Source organism: Oncorhynchus mykiss, chromosome 21 (genome assembly GCF_057628025.1).
Source record: "Oncorhynchus mykiss isolate SJ-2025 chromosome 21, ASM5762802v1, whole genome shotgun sequence".
Taxonomy (NCBI): domain Eukaryota; kingdom Metazoa; phylum Chordata; class Actinopteri; order Salmoniformes; family Salmonidae; genus Oncorhynchus; species Oncorhynchus mykiss.
This window is the reverse complement of record NC_143042.1, coordinates 4,349,477-4,362,014: the sequence shown is the minus strand read 5'-3', so window position 1 is coordinate 4,362,014 and position 12,538 is coordinate 4,349,477. Positions and strand designations below refer to the sequence as shown.

The following is a 12,538-nucleotide window of genomic DNA, read 5'->3' as shown; positions in this document are numbered from 1 at the left end:
TAGTTTCCCTCAGAGAAAGCCTCAGGCTGCATTAGTCACTTTCCCCCAGCAGTACTTTAACCTAGTAGTTTCCCTCAGAGAGCCTCAGGCTGCATTAGTCACTTTCCCTGAGCAGCACTTTAACCTAGTAGTTTCCCTCAGAGAGAGCCTCAGGCTGCATTAGTCACTTTCCCCCAGCAGTACTTTAACCTAGTAGTTTCCCTCAGAGAGCCTCAGGCTGCATTAGTCACTTTCCCTGAGCAGCACTTTAACCTAGTAGTTTCCCTCAGAGAGCCTCAGGCTGCATTAGTCACTTTCCCCCAGCAGCACTTTAACCTAGTAGTTTCCCTCAGAGAAAGCCTCAGGCTGCATTAGTCACTTTCCCTGAGCAGCACTTTAACCTAGTAGTTTCCCTCAGAGAGAGCCTCAGGCTGCATTAGTCACTTTCCCCCAGCAGCACTTTAACCTAGTAGTTTCCCTCAGAGAGCCTCAGGCTGCATTAGTCACTTTCCCCCAGCAGCACTTTAACCTAGTAGTTTCCCTCAGAGAGAGCCTCAGGCTGCATTAGTCACTTTCCCCCAGCAGCACTTTAACCTAGTAGTTTCCCTCAGAGAGCCTCAGGCTGCATTAGTCACTTTCCCCGAGCAGTACTTTAACCTAGTAGTTTCCCTCAGAAAGAGCCTCAGGCTGCATTAGTCACTTTCCCCCAGCAGTACTTTAACCTAGTAGTTTCCCTCAGAGAGAGCCTCAGGCTGCATTAGTCACTTTCCCTGAGCAGCACTACCCTAGTAGTTTCCCTCAGAGAGAGCCTCAGGCTGCATTAGTCACTTTCCCCCAGCAGCACTTTAACCTAGTAGTTTCCCTCAGAGAAAGCCTCAGGCTGCATTAGTCAGTTGAAGTGAGGTTGGTTGGTTCCTTCTCCCGGCACATGGTCCAATGGTCACATGGAAGGTATAACAGAGTTAGGTGTTGGTTAAGGACTCGTGAAGCAGCCCGGCGCCATCTGGGGCCAATCTGTTGGCAGTGTGCAAGACGGACGATTGAGGGACACGCAGCATGCGCCCATCCCATTAACCTCGTTCGCCCGACACTGTCAGTGTTAATACAGTCTGGTATTAGCACTCTCAGATGGATCATGTATACCTGGTGTGAAGTGTAGGCGTGAGTTCCTTTGTGGCTACACTGTTCAACATCTGCCCTGTTTTATTGCACCGGTTGGTTATTGGATTTGCCAGCTCCAGCTGTCAAGACTATTCTTATGAGATGAGGATCAGTTGGTCTGGTAATGATGTGACATATGAAGGTTCATGACGCGAGGCTGGGGAGTGTCCCTGGGTGTCACTATGATGCCATATATCCCTCTCATTCAAATCTGGACCTCAAAGCCAGTTCCACTACTTGTTGTTATTGTTCCCCTCTTACCAGAGACTGATTTAGACCTGGGATACCAGCTGGGTGCAATTAATTATCAGGTTGACCAGAAAAACCAGCAGTACCCTGGACCTCGTAGGGTAAGAGTTGAATTCCCCTGGAATAGATAATTGACCTGAAGTTGCCGTGAGCAGCTGGATAGTTGGAACAGTGTTTTCACCGACTATAAATGGAGTTGGATAGGATCATTCTCTAGTCACAGCTCTGGCCGTCGTGTTCTACAGTCCTGCTGCTTTTCCTTTCTCTCCCACTTACTTGATGAATGTTATCCATTGGCAGCACACGCACCTCTCCCAGGTAGAAATATGTGCCTAGTTTAATGAATGAAAATCATCTGGTCTGTGGAGGATTGAAGCTGTGCATCTCTGTTCGAGTTTCTATCTCATTGCTCATTGCCATGGATTTGCTCCAAACCCTCATCCAATTTCCATTCTTCCTACATGAAGGCCATGGGAGGACATTTTTTTGGGGGGTGGGGGCAACCCTTTCATGTGTCTACACAGTAGACTATTCTAGAACTGACGAGGGAACACCTACAGGCCTGTTATGTCAGTTGTACCCCACATGGACCCTTTTAATCTCTCATTATAAAAAAAGAGGGCTCGACGGATGTCCTGTTAAAAGGGGAAACAGCTGACCTGTTAAAAAGGTTCTGCCAGGGGATTGCTAACCTTTGATCTATCTCTGTTCTCTCCTTCACAAAGCTGAAGTTCCTGACCGTCTCCATCTGTCTCAGTCGCTCTCTCTTTCTCTCTTTCCCCTTTCTGCCTCCATCTCTCTTTCCCTCGTGTTCTCCATAAATATGGTACACTTCCCAAAATACTTTTTTTATGGACAGTCCATTTACGCTCCAAGAGATTTCAGCTCTGAAAAAGACCCTTCACTTTTTCTTGTGACTTTTATTATCGTTCCATTCTGCCTTTAACCGTCTCGACACAGCCACCCTCTCAATCTCCTTCAATGTGACAGGGGTAGTGTCACCGCTTCAATCAATTGTTGAGGATCGTCACAATGTCCTTTCCTCTAAAGTCTACAATCTCAGCCCTGGAGCAGAGACATGGGATTTATCCTAAATGGCACCCTGGTCAAACGTAGTGCACTATTTATGTAATAGAGATGCTATTTGGGATGCACACACAGTTTCTAGTTTGGCTCGGTAGGTATTGGGGGTCGTGTGAGGTTGTCGGTGGCAGGAAACGGTGCGAGCTGCTGCATTTCTTGACTGGTCAGAAGGTTATGTAGACTGACATTTTCAGATACCAACGCTTGACCCTGCTGGTCTCCTCTGTGAAGAGCCTCAGACACGATAGACAGAGCTCCCATTGTAGCCTGTCGACAACAACGTCCTCCCGCATTGTTGCACTGCTGGGCTCACGTATGATGAAGTCATAGTGGTAGTGGTGAATTCTTAGCTACCAAGCTGTGGATGCTACTGGTTGATGGATTATACTAATGCTGAATGAATTTTAATGTCTGAAAAAAAATCCTCTTGGCTATTCTATTTGTGTATTTTTGAACAGGGTTGTATTTTTGCAGACCAGAGTTCCCTGTGTTTCTGTATTCGTCTTCAAGAAAATTAATACAATGGTGGAATTAATACAATGGTGGAATTAATACAATGGTGGAATTAATACAATGGTGGAATAAAGTTTTCATTTGAAAACATACAGCAAGACGATTCAATGTAGGAATTCTCCAGCCCCAATAAGAAGCTTGCCCTCTCTGCTAAAGCTGCAAAATACATGACTATTAATGAAGCCCTCTTCACACTGAGAAACAGGGGAAATCAAGTAAAACACAAGTGCATTAACATAGGAGAGAGACTGTATATTTCCCAAGTTTCCAAGGTTTGTGTAAAACCTGCCCTATCTGACAGCTGTATGAAAGAACCAGTCAGTGGAGATGATTAGGACTGTCACCCAAAATCTGTATTGAGTAACTAAATTATGCAATAACCACATTTATCCTCACACACCCACCATCCGGAGCTTGACTGATATTAGATTAACCCTCACACACACACTATTCGGAGCTTGACTGATATTAGATTGGAGCCGGCTCCTTACATTGGATTTGATTACCCTGGGATGATGTGGTATCGAAGCCCCCTCTGCTGTAATGTGCCAGTCGTTTGTGTCAGTTGTTTGTGCCAGTCCTTTGTGCCAGCCGTGCCTATCAATGCCAGTAGACCGCTTGAGAGACTCCATTTTTATTCATGGCTTATCAGCTGTCTCCTACTTTGGATGCATGGAGGGTGATGGGCCTGCTCTGAAGGGGGTTGGGGATCGATGGAAAAGGCAGCATGTCAGCCCCCTCTAGAGCCGACTGCTGAGGTGATGGAGGGATAAGAGAGAGAAAGGAAAAGAGGGGGAACGTTAATGGAGAACGATGGTGTGTCGTTGGGGGAGGGCATGAGCCACTTCCTTTCAGGTTGGTTTCAGAAGCGGCAGGCAGCAGAGAGTGAAAGCACCAACAGCCTCACCTTTGCTGTAACATACGTCACAAAAAGCCTTAAAGGGGCCATCTGTAGTTTGCTTCATCCATTTTCGGACTTCTAATTGAATGAGATATATTCTTCAAGAATCAATAGGAATAACTATTGATTCTTGAAGAACTATTAATAACCAAATGCCTCATGACCGTCTTTCAACTGTCGGACCCCATCAGAACCCAACATATAAGCTTGTTTTATTCCAGTGTTTGTAAACATTGTAAATGTAAACAAACACTGTAAGCCTCAAAACATGCGTAAAAATATAATTGTGATTTATTTGATCAGTCCTTGCATCCATAGCTCTGTCTGTGAATTTGAGAGTGGTTTCATTTCTCCAGGCCTATCCCTCAGCTTTTTACCAAAACAGAGGCAGGGGGGCTGCCTTGTTGTTGTTTCGATGCCAGATTGCCTCTTTAAACCAGAAACCCCTCCCCTTAAAATTAAAAGAGCCAAATACATCAAGACCAAACAAATAAATGGTCTTGGTCAAGTTTCTTCTCCCCCTAAAACCTCTCTGTTTCCCTCAGCTGTTTTCAGTTTCAGAGCGAGAGGAGGCCTCGTCGGCCTGTTAACATGTGGAGTTCAAAGCCCAGGCCCGACTACAGTGATTAAAGCACCATCATGCTGTAAAGCATCTCAGTTATGTGACGTTCTAGCCTAAATCATCGGCTTGCTCATTACACTCATTAGACAAGGGCCCACAGGAATTTATGGCCCATCACCACCACAGCCGGGTGTACTGTGTTCACCCTTCTGTTCTGACAGTGTTCAAACTCAATGGAACAGGTTTGGAAAGTAAAAAAGCTTACATGGGTCCCTGCCAGCTTTTGAAGCACTCTTAGCATAGCACTGAGTTAGTGGCAGTACAGACGGCATGGCTTCTCTGAGGGTAAAATGAGAATGAAGAATCTGTGTTGTTCTGAGCCGTGGTGAAGCACCAACGCAAGGTATTCTGTGTTGTTCTGAGCCGTGGTGAAGAACCAACGCAAGGTATTCTGTGTTGTTCTGAGCCGTGGTGAAGTACCAACGTAAGGTATTCTGTGTTGTTCTGAGCCGTGGTGAAGTACCAACGCAAGGTATTCTGTGTTGTTTTGAGCCGTGGTGAAGTACCAACGCAAGGTATTCTGTGTTGTTCTGAGCCGTGGTGAAGAACCAACGCAAGGTATTCTGTGTTGTTCTGAGCCGTGGTGAAGTACCAACGCAAGGTATTCTGTGTTGTTCTGAGCCGTGGTGAAGAACCAACGCAAGGTATTCTGTGTTGTTCTGAGCCGTGGTGAAGTACCAACGCAAGGTATTCTGTGTTGTTCTGAGCCGTGGTGAAGAACCAACGCAAGGTATTCTGTGTTGTTTTGAGCCGTGGTGAAGAACCAACGTAAGGTATTCTGTGTTGTTCTGAGCCGTGGTGAAGTACCAACGTAAGGTATTCTGTGTTGTTCTGAGCCGTGGTGAAGTACCAACGTAAGGTATTCTGTGTTGTTCTGAGCCGTGGTGAAGTACCAACGTAAGGTATTCTGTGTTGTTCTGAGCCGTGGTGAAGTACCAACGTAAGGTATTCTGTGTTGTTCTGAGCCGTGGTGAAGTACCAACGCAAGGTATTCTGTGTTGTTCTGAGCCGTGGTGAAGTACCAACGTAAGGTATTCTGTGTTGTTCTGAGCCGTGGTGAAGTACCAACGTAAGGTATTCTGTGTTGTTCTGAGCCGTGGTGAAGTACCAACGTAAGGTATTCTGTGTTGTTCTGAGCCGTGGTGAAGAACCAATGCAAGGTATTCTGTGTTGTTTTGAAACAGATTGCTTTTGGCGAAGATCAATTGTAATTGAGGCGTGGGCCATTTGTATTTGACAGTTGTGTCTGAGGGATAACACATACCAAATGTGGCGGTTACTTGAAACTGTTGGAGACCCAAAGTGCCTCAAAACACATTTTTGGGACTTGGGAGCGATGTGAGCAAATTAAACTGCAAACATTTATTCAGCATCAGAGCCTCATCTTTTGATCTGTGTAGTGTGTGAATTAAACATGGTTTGATTTACGATGATTATAACTCCAACAACAATAAACTTGAACAAGATGACTTCAGTATTATGTCAATTGTGCTTGCCTAAAATCAGCAGTCATTTTCCAATGGTGTATGTTTGTGTTCTTGTCAGTTCCTGAAAGTGCAAATTTGGTGAAATGCCCCTCATCAAAATGTTCCATTTCCAAATGGCTTTTAATGACTTATGTGGTCCCGCAAAATGTCAATTTTACATCGGAGCAAGAAATGATCCGAGTTCCTCGAGAAGCCGTTAAAATATATGACAAAGCCAAACCGCCCACCAAAATGGCAGTTTATTTATCCAGAAAGCAGTGGAACATTAAGGATGCACTTATCAACAACGCTTTAAATGACCATTCAGCTTTGTTTCCGTCATTTAAATCTAAAGACCGACAGAAGATAATCAGCGGTAGCTCTGATCTAATAGCTCTCTGGTGAGAACGTCAGAATGTCAGTTGCAGAACATTGCCTCAGATTTGATCAGTTACATTTTTGTATTTTTTAAAAACGAACAGACAGGATACAGGTCTCTCACTCTCCCGGACAGATCTACTGTCTGTTTTCCTATGGGTTGACTCCTCTGTCTTTGTGTCGCCCGTTCAACATGCCCTGCCTCTCTAGTCTCTGTCCTCCCCCTCTCCCTGCCTGGCCAACAGATGCACGGAGCTGCGTGAAGGCATCCGTGGATATTTGACTAGATGTTGTAAATATTTTTAAAGTAGCCGTTTCAAACAGAATTATTGAAACATTAGTCCAAGGAGGCTGAGGTGATACCATGCGTGTCCCGTTAGTTACATTTCATCTGTGTTTATATGACACTAATTTCCACAGATGCTTTGTGCTCTTCTGAATTTGTCGGGTAGCCTCTGTTTCCCCCCACAACCGCCCTCAATGGAACAGCACCAATGTGGATTTGATACTTCACTAACTAGACTAGACTTAATTGGGGAATGATGACCATAATGTACGGTGCTCAGCACGTCACTCCGCTGAGATGAATGTCTCAAACACATTTTTACGAGAGAAGGGTATAATCAAACTGTTAGGTTGTTGGGGGTGTCTGGCTGAGCATATGTGGAACATACCACATGTGAACAGCCCGACATCTGTGCCTCTTTTTTCCCTTCCAGTTCTGTTTGTGTTGTGGAGGCAGATGAACAGGCTGTGATCCCCATGTTCTGGTCCCGACCCTGTTGATACAGGCAGAGTAAACAGCCATCCATCCTCCTGGCCCTCCCTGTTGCAGGCTACCACTGGCTGGTGCAGGGCTGGAGGCTGGAGTGGTACATTACATTGAAGTCAGACGAGACCCACCCGTCTGTACGACTGGCTGTAAATACACCTCCTTCCACCCTGAGATGGGTTAGGGCCAGGTTGGGGCTGGACACCATCCTTGTAATGTTGATACGCTACAGAATGTGCCCTTGTTACAACTGAAATGTAGTCACAATCAAGATGTGTGTGGATCTGAGAGGGCTGGCAGGCGAGAGCGAGGGCGTCGTCAGAGACGCCCGGCGGTCCTCCACTATTGGTTTATTAAGGTCTGATGTCATCACTGACATGCATTTATATTACAGTCATTTAGTCACCAGTCTAGGTCAGACTCCAGACCAGACTACTGAGATGGTGTCCCTGTTCCTTTGGGGGGCGTTTCCCCTCAGGGCTGGTTAGGGTTTAGACTGAAGCAGCACGGAGAAGGAATCCATTAAACTCCACTGCTGCTGGACGCCGCCTGTCTGCCCAGCCTAGCCAGCCAGCCCAGCCCGCCCTCACAACAGCCCCAGTACAATACGGCCCAGTGGAGCTCTCTGCCCTGTGGTGACCTTCTCATGAAAGCCCTCTGTGCCGAGGGCTGAGACTACCCGCCATGCAAACGGTGGCAGGCGTTAGCCACTCTCAAGGAATGCACAGTGGTTCATATATAAAAGGGTCAGTGCCTCGAACTCAGTAGAACTTTGTCACTCTGAGGGAGGTTGAGTATCGCTGTTGACTCTACTGCTGCCTGTCAGCTGTGTATTGTGTCGTAACTGGCCTCAAGTGGGCCACATCTCCTGTACTGTATACATACTGCATATTGACCAGGGCTGGGGCTGTGGGCTGTGTAGGTGGGACACACTGTGGTCACTATGTCAGACGGCCCGGCTGACTCCTTGTGTCACGTTCGGGTCAAACGGGCTCTGCCATAATCAGACAATGGGTGCTTTATGGCCAATGGGTTGATCAGCCCCTAACTCCATCCCCCTGAGACATTCTGCACATTGAATGTGAAGTAGCCACTCCATGACAGTTCTCCACAACCACCATGCTTTCCTCCACTGACTGTTGTTCATCTCCTCATATTCTTTCTGTCCTCAGACCGAGAATTTGGACGCCTGCCTCAGTTTCCTGGACGCAAGAGGAGTGAATGTACAAGGGCTCTCCTCAGAAGGTAAGACTGAATTCTTATTTTTTTATTGAAGATGAATGTATAATGATGATTGTTAACCCATGAGGCTTGAGACAAGGCTAGGAACTAGGACTGTGGTTGTACGGTTTCTTAAGCTATGGGTCGGTACCCCAACTGGACTCTGAAAATATTTATATTTCTTCTTGATTTGGGTTATTGGGTCATGGAAGGACGGTGAATTTCTCATTTGGGTCTCGAGCTGAAAAATGTATCACAGGATGGAAGGAAGTTAATGTGTCGTTGAGAGTTATAGCAGGATCGGTCAACCTAACTACACATAGTTTTTGAATGGCCCATTTGAGGTTACTCTCCTCCTACAAGCTGCTATGAATCAGATATACAGCACGACTCGTATGGCTGTTAACATGTCTGAAGTTGCCCCACAGTAACTAGCCAACTGTTATTTAAGACCAGTGTTTGTTTCCTGGACCACCGTCAGTTTAACTCCCCTCTAAAGTTTGGGGAAGTGACGATGCCCTTGACCTGTCGGAACAGCCCAAATAGCCGTCCCAATGCTCTGACCAGCTACTCTAAATTCTGTCCCCCTAAAAACAGCAAAGTGACTTTGCCAGTCTGGAATAGAAGAGGGTACCTAAATATACAGGCTATTGGGTTACTTTTTTATAGCCGTGGGTCTCTGTCTCCCTGGGCCATGTGTATGAGGAGTGGGACAGGCGTGGGTCTCTGTCTCCCTGGGCCATGTGTATGAGGAGTGGGCCAGGCGTGGGTCTCTGTCCCCCTGGGCCATGTGTATGAGGAGTGGGCCAGGCGTGGGTCTCTGTCCCCCTGGGCCATGTGTATGAGGAGTGGGCCAGGCGTGGGTCTCTTTCCCCCTGGGCCATGTGTATGAGGAGTGGGCCAGGTGTGGGTCTCTGTCTCCCTGGGCCATGTGTATGAGGAGTGGGCCAGGTGTGAGTCTCTGTCTCCCTGGGCCATGTGTATGAGGAGTTGGCCAGGCGTGGGTCCCTGTCCCCCTAGGCCATGTGTATGAGGAGTGGGCCAGGCGAGGGTCTCTGTCTCCCTGGGCCATGTGTATGAGGAGTGGGCCAGGCGTGGGTCTCTGTCCCCCTGGGCCATGTGGATGAGGAGTGGGCCAGGCGTGGGTCTCTTTCCCCCTGGGCCATGTGTATGAGGAGTGGGCCAGGTGTGGGTCTCTGTCTCCCTGGGCCATGTGTATGAGGAGTGGGCCAGGTGTGGGTCTCTGTCTCCCCGGGCCATGTGTATGAGGAGTGGGCCAGGCGTGGGTCTCTGTCCCCCTGGGCCATGTGTATGAGGAGTGGGCCAGTCATTCCATATACCCCTAAGCTAGTGAGGACTATGCTTCATTGAATTAGCTGTGGGTTCTGCAGACTTTTGAGGCCTCCATACGCTTGTGCTTAGTTTTTACGAGGCGTGGAATTTGAAAAGAAACGGGACGTTTGATGTACTTGGAGGGTACAGGATTTTTCCAGAAAACAATCTAATAATCTTCTAGGAAAAAAACTCCAGAAAGGCGTCTTGTGGGCGACCTCAGCCTCAGATGTGCCAGATTTAATGATCTTGTTTGTCGCGTGCGTCAAAGTCCCGGAAACACCCCTGATATAACTTCATAGCAAACAAAGACTTAATACATAGCATAATAAAACTGGACTTCCTCATTTTCTGTTCAATGAAAAGAGCCAACAAACGGTACAACAACCATTCAATGTCCAGCACTCCTTTGTTCTGCCAGGGTCTTCAACACCCGCTTTTCAGTTCCACCAGTTAACCCGCAGATAGGTTCATCCGTGCCTGCTGAGATCTATTCAAGGGTCACTCGCTCTAGTCTAAACCAAATATTTTAAAAGCAGGTGTGAACCTCTAAAAGTGTCCTTCCTGCAGTTCATAGCCATGTACAGCGAGGGGTCACCCGTGGCAGGTCATTAAGTGGTGGCAGGGTCTGTACGGTGAGGGAGAACCATCTGGACGGCAGGGCCCTGCTCTCACTGTGACGACTGTGACATGAGCCCAAACCTACTCCTTGATCTCTGTGGGCACAGATGCCTGTTCGAATAGGTCTGTTTTTCCTAGCCTGGTTAGCACTTAAACGCCTCTCCTTGCCGGGTCAGTGAGGACACGCATACTCACCCTCCTGATCCCCAACATGGTGATCACGCCTACTGTGTCCACCACTCTGTAAAACCAGCAGTCCATATATTCTGCCTGATAACTAGCAGGAAGATGCACAGGTCAGGACCAGTTCTGGATGTAACTCAGATTGTCAGCTGGTTGGGGAACAGAGTAGCTGAAAGGGGAAGAGAATGTATAATACGATGTTTAAAAACCTCAGATCATATCACTTTTGAAAGGGAAATGTATAACTTCCTCTTTCTCTACAGTCAAAGTTCGCAGCCTTGGTCGTTAGGGTCAACTGTTATTGAAAGAGGCCAAGGCTAAATCAGCTCGCGTCTGGGGATTAAATCCAGGAAACATGAATTGGGTGGGAGTGGTTCAGCAGTCCCATTTTTCCTCAATACTTTTCCTGTACCATTCAGGCCTAGCAGAACCCTCCATCTACCTCCTCCGAAGTCCTTTGTGGCTCGTAAAATCCGCCCCCAAAAAAGACAAAAGGTTCAATGAAACCACGTTAACCACTTAAAAGTCCCTCGAAGCGGGGCCCATATACTCTGACTGTGGCCCAAGGAGGACTGGCCCCGAAGTGCTGACAGCATTTAGCCCACGTTGCTTTGAAACTGGGCATAAGACATGTGCTCCTGTATGGTGGGGCCAATGGAGCTTAGCATAACTAACCATAATTGGATAATTCTGAGGGAGAGGGTCTCTGGAAGCAGGCTGAATAGAAAGAGTGGGAGCAGGCTGGTAAAGCAGGCTGGTAAAGCAGGCTGGTTAAGAGCAGGCTGGCGTTAGAGGAAACCCTATCCTGGTGGACCTCCCTCCGTTACCCGATATCTGGATCAAGTTCGGTTCCATTTTCCTCAAAATCGCAGCTGTTTTGTTTTTCTCTAAATGACAACCCTGCTGCGATATCTGTGTTTAATGAATTTGTTCCACATCCATGTGAAGCACGAGGAGACAACTGGTCGCATTGATATCAAATGTCTGTATTTGTCTGAATGTCTGAATAGATGTTCACATGGTCAACTGCTTCTATCTCTTACTCTATAGGAAGGTTTTCCTGGAACCAGATTAAGCCTAGTCCTGGACTAGTAAACACTTTCAATAGAGATTCTCAATTCAATATGTTTTTTAGTCCACAAACAGGCTTAATCTGGTTCCGGGAAACTGGTCCTTCATGTTTCAAATAGTAACCTCAAAAGGCCCTGTATTTCTGTTGTGCTATTGTTTTCTACACAGTAAACCTCTAATTATTCTGTGGCCAGTGACAAATTGCTTTGCCGAATGAATGTGGGACGTTTTCGTTCTTCAAGTGAATACTGCCCGTTTGGACTGCTGCAATGTAACAGTATAAATGACTGCTTCCTGGAGTTTGAAATCGAAAACGTAAAGATTAATCTTTCCAACTTTTTGTAATCGCCAAACAACAGGCCAAGAAAGTTGAGCCCTGTTACGTAAACTGCTGTGTCAGCTGTTGAAATCTTTCAAACAGCCTCTGTGTCAGCTATTCTGATATGAAAAGCCATTTCACAAGTGGATGCGTTAGCGCTCCGATGACGGGGGCTGAGCGAGAGATACATTTTCATTCCTGGATTTCAGATGAATCATATCACAGTTGATAGGCTCCCTTTGTTTTGCAGGGAGAAGTGAACTTTAAAAGCATTTTAGAGTAAGTTTAGAGTGAATGTGTGCAACCTAGTCTGAACCCATTTCTCACGAGGACTAAGTCACTCAGCCAGTGGTCTTAGGTGAATCCCTAGTGCAATAATTGTGAAATAGTCAATATCAACCAAATGAAATTCAAAAATAGGTTGCCACGGTTACAGTTAAATTAGACACTTGTTCCGTTAGTAACAGCACACTGTACCTGACTCACTATTTCATTCTCACTTCCTCATTCTGAGACGAAAACAACACTAGATACTCACTTCCCTTGTGTCAGATGTGTGTTTGTGTCTTCTCTTAGCCAAGCCAGGAATCACACAGGGCGGTAAATACATGTCATTTAGCTAGCTGACGCTTTTATCCAAACCAATTATAGTACTGCGTGCATACAT

General features: G+C 46.7%; 1 protein-coding gene across 24 annotated transcripts in view; it reads left to right on the top strand.

The window, feature by feature from the left end:
• LOC110500961 (neuron navigator 3) overlaps nucleotides 1–12,538 on the top strand; it is a 390,216-nt gene that overhangs the window by 232,085 nt on the left and 145,593 nt on the right. For all 24 annotated transcript variants that reach the window (XM_090213540.1, XM_090213537.1, XM_090213539.1 and 21 more), the window contains exon 4: nucleotides 8,297–8,369. In XM_090213540.1, the coding sequence (XP_090069666.1) occupies nucleotides 8,297–8,369 (73 nt within the window). The remainder of the gene's footprint in view (nucleotides 1–8,296; nucleotides 8,370–12,538) is intronic.